This window comes from Bos grunniens, chromosome 2 (assembly GCF_055505025.1).
Source record: "Bos grunniens cultivar Pamir isolate PY7600 chromosome 2, Bosgru_T2T1.0, whole genome shotgun sequence".
In the NCBI taxonomy this organism is placed as follows: Eukaryota; Metazoa; Chordata; class Mammalia; order Artiodactyla; family Bovidae; genus Bos; species Bos grunniens.
Genome location: NC_141166.1, coordinates 114899172 through 114911404, shown reverse-complemented (window position 1 = coordinate 114911404; position 12233 = coordinate 114899172). Strand labels below are relative to the sequence as shown.

Sequence of the window (12233 nt, the reverse complement as noted above, 5' to 3'; positions counted from 1 at the left end):
TTGTGTTCCATTCTTTGTGACGCCATGGACTGTAGCCTGCCAGGCTTCTCTGTCCATGGGATTCTTCTCCAGGCAAGAATACTGGAGTAGGTAGCTATTCCTTTCTCCAGGGGATCTTCCTGACCCAGGGATCAAACCCAGGTCTCCTGCATTGAAGGCAGATTCTTTACCACTAAGCCACCAGGAAGCTATAATACTAAAGATACTCCTATTTTTAAGTTCCCCCTCCCTCCCATTTTTTTTTCCCCCTGCAGGGTACCTCTGTACAGTTTTAAGTGTTTGTTGCTAATGATAATAGCCAATGTTCTGCAGTCTCGTCTCATTATTTAGTATCAATCAAAATATACCTTAACCACAAAGAAGTCAAATTAGGACCAAAATTCTAAATCCCAGACCTTTTGGATCAAAATTAAGCCATCTCAGGAAGACTAAAATTGGCTACTTAAAAGAGTACATTCAGGTGCCCTAAAGATAAAAATGAAAAGAAAAAAAAAAAAAAGCCTTTCGTGCCCAGCTGCCTGCCTACCTACATTCCTTTCGTTTTGATTTTGATCATCTGTTCTCTCCCTTCGTTGCCTAATATCACACTGGAGAACTGACTCATCAGAGCCTCCCAAATGAAGAGCGGCAGCTGAAATGTCATTCCCACCTTTCCAGGCAAAATTTCATTTCCCCTAATGTTCTTATCGCCTCCAACATAGTTTATATTTGCAGCAGGCTTTGCAGGCACTCTCCTTGGCTGTTTGCATTCATGCTTATTTCTAGAGGTAGTGTTATGGCTTGGGAGGAATAATGAAGATGTGATTTTTTCTTTCTGTTGCCATAGCATAGAATTCTTTTCTGCTGTTTCTGTTACTGACATTCAAACTGGAGATGTGAACGTCAGAAACCTGAGAAGCAGACGTGCTGGTTTTCTTATGGAAACCAGGGTTTGTGTTAATGTGACGGTAGGCCCAGTTAAGAACCGCTTCAGATTATCTAGATTGATACCCAGGAGACACAGGGCCCTTGGCCTGTGCCATGTGGACCCCGCAGGAGCCCACCCATCTCACTCCCTGTCTCCTTTTCAGCCTGTTTCTGCCCGTTACCCACCCTGTGACAGACATGTTAGGTCCTCTAGTTAATACAGTCTCTCATCTTCGTTTTTAAGGTGATTGATGTGACAGGAGGTATTCACAGGTGAGAGCAGTCTCAGATGCCATGTAATACAGTTGTTTTTTTTCCAGTTGCAAGAGAAGAGGTCCTTAAAGCAAGTTGCTCTGCCCTTTGTTCATGGCAGTATAATTCATGCCATGTACTGCGTCACTTTCATTTGTCAAGATGTACCAAAGGCTTTTGGCCTAGGAAAAAATACCTGTGGCCAGGTTAAAAGGTAGCTTTCCTCAGGACCATCTCTGACCTCACTAACACCGTTACATGCTGACGCTGATTGGGATCAAAACATTCCCCCAAGGAATCCCTTTTTTTACAAATTAATCAAGTGATTGGTTTAAATAACCAAAAGGAAGAAACAGTGCCGTTTATAAAGGAATTGGTTATTTTCCCACCTTATAAAGCCAGCGTATGTCATTAAGGTCATACAGTGCACAACAGAAGCTGAGGTGCTTATAAGAAACAGTAAATAGAGACTAAAGAATGTTACAGAATAAAGCATGATGCTACTAACACATTCTTTTTCACAGGACCAGTATCCCTCAGCCTTAGCTATAAGAAGCACAGACAAGGAGCCAGAAGTTTGGTGGGTTTGGTTTGATTTGGTTTGATTTGTTAATGCACTCAAGAGGAGGATAGGTGATACATTTTCTTGATCTACATCCAGCGCTAGCAAAGTTACCTTATCAGATTTCCCGGTTTACAACTAAGAATTAGTGGTTGGAAAAGGGAAAAGGGTTAGGAAGAAAGAAAAAGAGCTGACAGCCTTGGAGAATAAGAAGAGACAGGAAAACTAAAACACAGACTTATATAAACATAAAAATCTGGGACAATTTACAAAAATTCCCTAAAAAATTACACATGGAAAATGTCACTTAATGAGTGTCTGTTCGTTGTGTTATGAAGACGTCAGTAATCTTGATTCCCTGAGTGCTGACCTGTGCGGATGTCTAAGACTGTTTGCTGTATACGACAGGGCATCTCAGGCACAAGCCATTCTCTTTTATAACCTAGCGCTTGCCTGAGCTCCTTGTGAACCACTCAGGCCTCCTTTCTTCCAGATTCCAGCCTAGCTCTCTCTTAGCATACTCCTAAGCAGAAAGAACCTCCAAGATGCAACTTTTGACCTTTTAATTATTGTATTTTGAATGTCCATTACATTTCTGATTAAATCATTCTGAGACGGGTAGTCAGAATACAACCGTATCTAGTAAGCAGAATTATCTGCAGGTGTCAGTGCCCTGGAGCTTCGTCTGCAGGCGTAACGAGGGCCCTGTTTCTGTGGTGCCAGATAGAGCAGAACAACTGGAAATCATACAGCTATTCTAAGTTGTACAGTTTGTACAATTGTTAAAGGTATCTTTTTTTTGAATCAGTAAAATACGTGATATAAACATCATTGCTAATGTAAAACTGCATATAAAATAAAACATTCAGATAAAGCTCAAATGTAACACAATCACCCTTTTTAAAAGAAAGTGTGGGACTCTGTGGGAGAGGGAGAGGGTGGGAAGATTTGGGAGAATGGCATTGAAACATATATACTATCATGTATGAAACGAGTCGCCAGTCCAGGTTCGATGCACGATGCTGGATGCTTGGGGCTGGTGCACTGGGACGACCCAGAGGGATGGTATGGGGAGGGAGGAGGGTTCAGGATGGGGAACACGTGTATACCTGTGGCAGATTCATTTTGATATTTGGCAAAACCAATACAATATTGTAAAGTTTAAAAATAAAATTAAAAAACAACAACAAAAAAAACAAATGACAAGAAAAAGAATTTTGCCAAGAAGGGGGAAAAAAAAAAAAGTGTGCATCACTTTTTCTTTAATGCACTTTACACTGTTACAGCAGTGATATGATTATAATGCCATCCAGGAAAGAGACTTGCTTTCAAGTACAGCAGCCCTTCTCCGAATTTCTGACCAGTTCCAGTTCCTATTCCCCACTTTTTCTAAACTTGATTTGCTTCATGACTGAACTTACTTCCTAACACAACAGCAGCTATAAACTGTCAAGTATGCACTCCCTTAGCCTTCTGGGTCCTGGGCTCCCACTGCTGCTCTGCAGAGCCATCCTCTCCCCTTACCCTTGGCCCTCCCACCTCGGGGAAGAGGAAGAGTCGTCTGCTCTTACTCAGCTAGTCCCTCTGCCCTGGTCCCATCTCCACTGGGTGCCCACAGGAAACTTACTCCATGAGCTACCTCCTCTGTCTCCATCCTTTCCACTCTTCCCCTCCCACCTCACTCCCAGACCTGTTCCTCTGCTTCTGTTCCCCTGTTAATGCCATCTTCCCTCATCAGCAGGCCCCAAAGCCTAAGACTTGGCCCCCGTCCTCCTCCTCTCCCTTGCCTGTGACTCAGTCCGTTACCAAGTCCTACTGACCCTGCCTCCGCGCTCTCAGTCAGCACTGCCTGAGTTCAGGTCCACATCATCCAGCACCTGAACCACTGCTGTAGCAGCCTGCCTGGTGTGTCTTCCTCCAGCCTTGATCCCTTAACTGTGTCACTTTCCTTAAAAATCTTCAGTGGCCCTGCATTGCTGACTGAACAAAGTATACGTTTGCATGTATGGAAGAGGCCCCATGTGCCCCTCTCCGCTCCTGCCACGCCAGTCACTCCCACCCCACCCACACTGAACTGCCTCACAGTCCTCTAAACATCCAGTTGTTTCGCTCCTGGTGTGTCTCTGATTTCCTTGGAGCAGCCTTTCCTAATGCATCCTCTGACACACACAACCCCATTTAAGCCTGATTGTGCTCACCCGGAAGCCTCAACTCATTCATCTTAACCAAGCAACGCCCCTCCCCAGCTGCCCTTATACTTTGCAGACACTTTCAGAAGAGGATTTTCATGTTGTATTTAGCAGGAGAAACCTATGGTGAATTCCTTGAGCCAATATTTCAAAAAAAATTTTGTATATGTCATCACTTAATGTTTGTAAATGATTAATTCATGAATGATGTCCATTTGTTTTGATAACCTTTAGGAGGATCAAAGAGACACAAAGACTACAATATTCAATTTTTACAAGTACAATCCAGTGTCATTAGGAAAGTCAAAAAATTTAAGAAATAATAATTTTTAGATACAAAAATTCAAAAGGAAATTCATTTAAATCCTGTTACACAAATACTAGTTTAGCAAGCTTCTGGTGCTTCAAGGCCTACTTCTAGAACTATTTCCTTGAGAGCTATACAACCTGCCTTACAAGTGGTTTAAGAAAACAAAATTAAAACCACCACCACCACTAAAACCATCCCCAGGTGGCAAGATGCCTTTATAAAAACCTGTCCGAGAAGGAACTGAATCAAGAACAATTTCCTAAAGGTTGCTTTCTGAGATGCATGTGTGATCCTGATTAGAGAACACTGGGCCATGGGTCAGTGAAACTGTTTCTTCAGCATATGTGATATGAAGAGACGGCACACGGCTTTCAGAAGGCCACATTCACTACCGCTTTGTGAAGGCGAAGCAGGGAATTGGGTCTGTAACATCTCAGTACCCAGCGCCGTTTGCCGAGAGCCCTTCTTTGTTCCGGTGATTTACACGCCAGTGGAACTTAAACACCTTTTATCGTGAATAACGGCAGGGACAAACCCAGGACTTCTCCACTCTTCTAGTCCAGTTTATTAACCTTACCAAGTTAAGTGAAACTGGATTATCCTGAGATTGCCTCTAAAAATAACTTCACAGTGCTATAGCTATTTTGTGACTATATAATTTTTAAAATATGAGTCAGTGCTATTTCACTCATATGCCTCAGATTAAAAGCAAGATTGCATACTTTATCCAGTTTTATTCACTCAGAGGAACATAGGAAAAAACAAAGACATCAGACACTATCTGGATGTTAATCTTGGGCTCAGCTTCAGGAACTCCAGGAAATGCTTTCAGTTTGCAGGCTCTGAACATCATTAACAACCCAGAAGCAACTGTGTCTGCATTCCTGACACTTCCATAAAAAACATAGACAGGATTATGGCCGCCTTTTTTTTTTACCACCCCCCCCAAAATCAACACAAAGTTTTGTATTTGAGCTCACTTGGCAGCTACCAGAGCCACAAGTACATACCTGCTTGGAATGAACCCTGGTTTATCCACTGTTGCCTTATATGGATATTTTGGCCAGCAGTAGTATTTTGAATTTTAATATACCATATTTCATTGATTCTACTACATGTTTTTGTTTTTTGTTTTTTTCAACATCTCTGAAATTGGGATGAAGCTTATAATCAGTGGCATGCCTTAAGTTAATTGGTGATTTCTCTACATGGAATATATGTATCTTACATTCAGGTTAAGTCTTATGTTCAGTGGCATCTTAAGTTTGAAGTTTATATATATATTTGTATCAGTCTTAAAAATCACTTACCAGTAAACAAGTGAGACCTAATTAAACTTAAAAGCTTTTCCACAGCAAACAAAACCATAAACAAAATGAAAAAACAACATACATGAGAGGAGAAAATATCTGCAAATGAAGTGACCAGCAAAGAATTAATTTCCAAAACATACCAACAGCTCGTACAGCTCTATCAAAAACAAACAATCCAATCAAGAACTAGGCAGAGGACCTAAATAGACCTTTCTGCAAAGAAGAAATACAGATAGCCAAAACACATATGAAAAGATGCTCAATATTGCTAATTATTAGAGAAATGCCAATCAAAGCTACAGTGAGGTACCACCTCACACGGGTCAAAATGGCATCCTTAAAATGCCTATAAACAATAAATGCTGGAGAGGGGTTAGAGAAAAGGCAACCATCCTATACTGTTGGTGGGAATGTAAATTGGTGCAGCCACTATAAAGAATAGTATGGAGGGTCCTTAAAAATCTACAAATAGAGCTACCATGTGACCCAGCAGTCCCACTCCTGGGCATATATCCAGAGAAAGCCATAATTCAAAAAGATACAAGAATCCCAATGTTCATTGCAGTAGTATATATACAATATCCAAGACATGGAAGTAAGTTAAATGTCCATTGACAAAGGAATGGATAAAGAAGATGCAGTACATACTTATAGTGGGATACTACTCGGTCATAAAGAATGAAATAATGCCACTTGCAACAACATGGATGAACCTAGAGATTATCTTACTGAGTGAAGCCCGACAAATGTATGATATCCTTTATATGTGAAATCTAAAAGAAAAAAAAAAAGACACAAATGAATTTATTTCCGAAACAGAAACTCACAGACACAGAATACAATTTTATGGTTACCAAAGGGGAAAGGGGGCCAGGGGAGGGATAAATCAGGAGGCTGGGATTAACATGTACATACCACTATATATAAAATAGGTAAACAACAAAAAGCAAAAACAAAGCAAAAAAAAAAAAATCACTTGGTTTCTAAGACCAATTCAGTACATAAACAGAACAGCAGTAAAAGTGACAATATTAGCTGTAATTTCATTGTTTCATTGTAGTTTCATTGTTTGCAAATCATATTGTCACATTATGGTTTTGACTCTTGTATTACTATTGTCTGCTGGAGGAAATCATATATATAAGAAATTATCTCAAGTAAATGTAATTGATGCAGATCAGTAACTTCCTTGTTCCCTCTCCCTTTTCTTCTAACCTGTTTCTTGAATACATTTTCAGCCAATATTTGCTCAGAAGTCTTAAAGTGTTAATATTCAAAATATTTTTTCCTTTATTCTTTAATGTTCAGGATTTGGATGTATTGTTTTTCTATTCTACCAGTGTTTTTCATCTGGCTTAAGCTAAAATGGCTTCTCTTTCCTATGCATAAAGTCTATAGGTATCTTAGTGTTTGAATTCTTTGGGGGTTCCTTTCTTAGGGATAAAAGAATCTACTGCAGTAAAATTTTTATGAGCTGGGAAGATGAGTGAGTAATTACTGTACTCAAACAGGGATTCTGATTAACTGTAACTTCTGTAGTTTCTAAAATATATTTTCTTTGCTAACATAGTAAGTATCAAAATAGTTTTGAACAGAAATTGGTCCTTTTTGATTATTCTGTTGTGACCAGTCACTAAATATCACCTTCAACACCCATGGCCCCAACTGTGATCACAGAGAACAGAAGGAGGATCATCCAACAAAATCCTTACAGGATCCAGACAGACTTTACATCACTCCTCCTCCTCCTCCTCCTCCTCTGTGCTGTAGCGCTCAGAATACGCCAGTGCTTGTATAACATGTAGATGAAACTGCTTACAGCTGGAGGGAACCAGTTGGAAAGTTCCACTGTAAAAACTGTTTTCAAAAGTAAATCACAGGATATTGGCTTGATTTATCACCATTTCTAAAACAAAGAGAAAATCAAGCTCTGAAAGAAACTTTAAATGCTTAGTTCCACTCAACCAAGGTTTTTGTAAATGTAACCGTACTGTGCCTCTTCACACTAACCGTGACTTGCGTATGAGTGCTTTGAAGGGAAATAATCTCATGTATGGTTTCCCCCGGCCACGTGTCACTACTCTTTTTCAGGTCCACACATTCAGAGGGCCACACTGGTGTGAATACTGTGCCAACTTCATGTGGGGGCTCATTGCTCAGGGAGTGAAATGTGCAGGTAAGAGCTCGTCCCCTTTCTCTTTATTGAGTAAGACATGAAGTAATAAGGAATAACTTAGGAGGAGACTGGCTGTTAGGCGCATAAAATGGGCTGAATCCCTATTTGCTCTTAACATGCAATAGGCCATTGACATCTCAGGCATCCCCTTTGGATATTGATATTTTATCTGCCTTTAACCTTCCTGTACTTAATGGGCAGCAGTCTGGTCCATTAAAAAGAGGGAAGTCATCTTGTTCAGAAAGTCTGATAAAAGGAGGTAAAAGTAAGGCAGTTAAATTTGCCTTGCCTTTGATGTTGCAGTAACTAAATTTGTAAAAATGATTTTTTTTTTAAAGCAATGTACAGGGACCTATGATTGTTGCCTTAGAAACTGAATTTTAAAAAGCTTGTTAAGCTGAATTGTCCTTACTAAATTTTGTGAAATCAAATTGAAGCTTTAAAAACCTGTGAATTTATCTTCAAAGATGATTATCATATTTTGAAAAACCACTTAGTCACTGATACTTTGTTTTTGATATTTTGAAAGCTTGAATTTGCCAAATCCTTTTTATAACATATGACCATAGTATTTTAGATTTAAATTTAGAAACTTGTAAGATTTCCACATAAATAACCAACTCAGGGATTTATTGAAATGCTTTATGAAATAAGTGTTACTGAAATCATGTGAAATTCATTTGTATATAACAACTATACTGAGTACTGGCCATTTACTCAACTGCTCTAAATTCTGGCACAGACTTAAAAATTATTATTTGTTTCAAGTGTGTGATATTAGGTCATAGAAGTTTCTGCTATTTAAATTTTAAAGCTAAAAAATATGTTCTTACATGTTTTTTGCATGAAGTTTAACTGTAAATATGTATATGAAGAGTAAAGTATTTTGAAGGTAACTGAAGTAATTGTCAAACTTAGCACTGTAAAAATCCACATTTCTTTTGTGGTATGATTCTTAATGGAATATTTTTGTAGTCCATTATGTGCAGAAACTTCTAGAGTCTGATTTTTTTATTTCTCAATTGCATTTTCTTTGAATAGCAAGATAAGTATGCATTGCATGTGAGCATTCCAAGTTACCCTCCCCCCCACAACCTTCGACTTCCTTAGCACCACTAAGGCATGATAAGGTTCCAGGCTTATGTCACTAGCCAGATCCATTCATGGACTTCTCTGCCACATGGAGCGGTAAGAATTCCCCACGCCTTGACTTTGAACTGTGCAAAGGTGTCCTTCAAGGAGAGCCTCAGCTCAGCCAGTCTAATTCCTCCATCATCCTAGAGGACTGACAGCCCCATTTGCAGGTTTCTGCCCAGAGAGTAAATGAGAACATTAGCTTTCTGGCTGGTGGTTGCCCAGAGTCATTATGAGGAAGCATCACTGGGAAGGCTATGGTTGAGCCTCGAACTGGAGGGGACCACAGTGGAACATAGTGGTGTAGTTAAGATCAACCACATTGTCATGGTGTTTCAAAGGCAAATGACATACACTTTCCAAAGCACAGATCACCTGTTCAAAGAATGATGGTCTCGATAAGCTTGGTTTGCCTTTATGACATAACCTTGACCAGCTGAGACTACAATGGTTTTCAAACACTTTATGACTATCACTAACTCAAAAGCTTTTCTTTGACTAGAGTGATGGTGTGTATCATGTATGTTTTGAAAGAGTGAAGGCCATCTACATGAGAATTCTGAGTTAGCTATTGGCAGAAAACTAGCACCACACATATGAATAATTTTTGGCAGTATGCTACAGTCCAAAATCATATTTGAAAGAAATGTTTTGGAATGTTTATGATAGTAATAATGTGAAGGAAAAGAAATAAAATGATTCATCCCATCCCATAGGCACTGACTTGAATAGCCTTTTGTTTTTATTGTGAGTAAAGGTCAAGAATGTAAAGAAAAGCTTATTGGTTTTATGTTATATCTTGCCTTCAAAAGCATTATATTCTATGTGACTGGAACTGTATTACTGAGCTGTATAAAACAGGTCAACCCGGTTTTTAAATGTGGAAGGTTGGGATTTGAATTATTCTATGACTAATTACATTTAGATTGACAGTGAGATTCTTTCATCTAAAATGGCTCATCCTGATTTTTGAGCCATCTACTTTATTTAAAACAAAATGCAAAGAATTAATAATTTAAAGAGAGAAAGAACTATGGTAGGGTGAACACTGGCTGCCCAAAAATGTCTGCTTCCTAATCACCAGAACCTGTGCCCATGGCATAGGTCTTGCCTTTCATGGCAAAGGAGACTCTGTGACCAAGTTAAGGAATTTGAGATAGAGATGAGGAGAGTCCTGTGGATTGTCAGAATGGGCCCAATGTAGTCATAATTGCAAGAGTCCCTAGAAGAGCGATGCAGTAGAGGCTGATTCAGAGAAAAGATACAAGCACAGAAGCAGAGGTCAGGAAAGAGCAAAGATGCTATACAGCTGGCTTTGAAGGGGGCCACGAGCCAATGAATGCAGGTGGCCTCTGGAAGCTGGAAAAAGCTAGAAAAGAAACAGATTCTTCCCTGGAGCCTCCAGAAGGAACACAGGCTAGCTAAGGCCTTGATTTCAGTCCAGTGAAACTGATTTTGTACTTCCGACTTCTAGAACTGTTAGATGATACGCTTGTATTGTTTTAAACCCCTGAGTTTATGGTAATTTGTTACAGCAGCAATAGTAAACTAATACACTAGCCACTGAACATTAAAGCTGGTACTTCCAAAGAAAAGTGGCTTGCTTACAACTTGTCAGAAAAGAGATGTATTTTTCTGCTTTTGACAGCTTGCTTTCTTTTCTTCAGAATCCACCAAGGCAGAAGAGAGCTTGTCAGGAACTTTTAAAGAATGTTTGGCAAGAGCAGCAATTTTGTATCCCACCACCCCTTTTTTTTAAAACATTATATAAAGTGTTGGGTGTTGTTCCAGTCACCAGGCTGGCAGCCAATAGCGAGCAAGCTGTCCCTTCAGGACCCAACACTCTAGGCTTGCTCAGCAGCCCACACAGACAAGGACAACCGAGGGAACAGCGAGGGTAGGCATGGGCCTGCAGTCACTGCAGATGTGCTCTCCAAAGCCCCACAGTCTGCGTTAAACATCCCCGCTATGACAGTCTGCCTTACTCTCGCTTCTTTAAAGTGAGTAAAACGACATTGCAAGGGACCATCTAACTGCAGCTTGGGAGCACTGCTCCTCCTACTAAAATAGTTATGAGCAAAGTAAGTAGCGTTCAAAAGTAAAGGGCAAAGGATCATTGTCGTTCAGATAGAATAATATTACGAGACCATTTTTCCTTTATGAAATGTAAGCTTATAGGTTAAAGTAATCTATTATTATTATATAATCACTGAGATCATCAAACATCCCTCTCATTAAAAAGACCATTATTCCACCAGCATTCCTGAATTGTTTTCATTTAGCCTGCCCAGAATATTCTAAGAAGTTAAGCCGGATGATAATTGTAAATCAGACATATCAGCTTAGTGTTTGTTATTTAGGAAAGTGACTTCATTTTTCCAGTGTATCATTGTCATTGCTGCCAGCCCTCAAAAGGAAATAGCAGCAGTTTTTTCCTAATAATAAAATGTATTTATTGCTTTGTGTATAAAGCACTTAACTCTTAGGTTAGAGAAAGGGAAGTAATGTCTTTTAATTACTGCTTTGATTGTATCTAAAAAGTTACAGTTGTCCTTGTCAATGAGAAATTGGTCAGACTTGCCTAAGACTTTCATATAGCTCCTTTTATACATGAAAGCAGTATTTTCATAAATATTCCCAAAAGCAAAATATTCTCAATTTTGCTTGTGAAAATAAGGCCTTCTAATGCATGTTAAAAATGAGCTAGTCCCACTATTCTGGGGTGGTAGTGGGATCAACTACGAGACATGTTTAAAAACTTCTATTTGCAGTTATTTAAAATGGGAACACTCATAGAAAAGAATGAATAATTACCTTTCTTTTCAAAACACATATTAATATTACCCCTTAATCCTCTCAGTAGAATATAAATATCAGCTATGTATTTCAAAAAATAGGTTTCTGTGCTTTTTAGATATAAAACACATTTTTTGGGAGAACTCAAGCCCAGAAAATCTGATAGTAACTTCAAGTTAGTAGTCTAACAGAAATACTTTATAAGGATAGGTTATGTTTTGAATTTCTCATTCCTCCTTTCTTGTGTTTATTCTGTGCTTATTAACTTGAAGAATTGGGAGGGGACAATGTGGTTTAATTGTAACATAAAAATAACCTGCCAAGCCAAGAGATGCAACAAATGAAATAATCTTTTATGGATTTTTTTTTTTAATTTATAGTGTAGAGCTTCCCTGGGAGAAATGGAACTATATAGGAGTTATATGACTTTAATAAATAAGTATGAAAACCAAATAAAGTCTTAATGGCAAACTGAAATATTGATATACTGCTAGTCCCTGAAGCAGCAATTTTCAGAGCACGCTCAGAGCTGGTATATTGCACTGTGAACTTAAGGGTATAAAGATGCTTTATTTTAATGACTTTGCCCTATCCT

General features: G+C 39.0%; 1 protein-coding gene across 7 annotated transcripts in view; it reads left to right on the top strand.

Annotated features, from left to right (window-relative positions):
* CHN1 (chimerin 1) overlaps positions 1 to 12233 on the top strand; it is a 200780-nt gene that overhangs the window by 170431 nt on the left and 18116 nt on the right. For all 7 annotated transcript variants that reach the window (XM_086359152.1, XM_086359132.1, XM_086359122.1 and 4 more), the window contains one exon: positions 7624 to 7708. In XM_086359152.1, coding sequence (XP_086215278.1) covers positions 7624 to 7708 — 85 coding nt within the window. The remainder of the gene's footprint in view (positions 1 to 7623; positions 7709 to 12233) is intronic.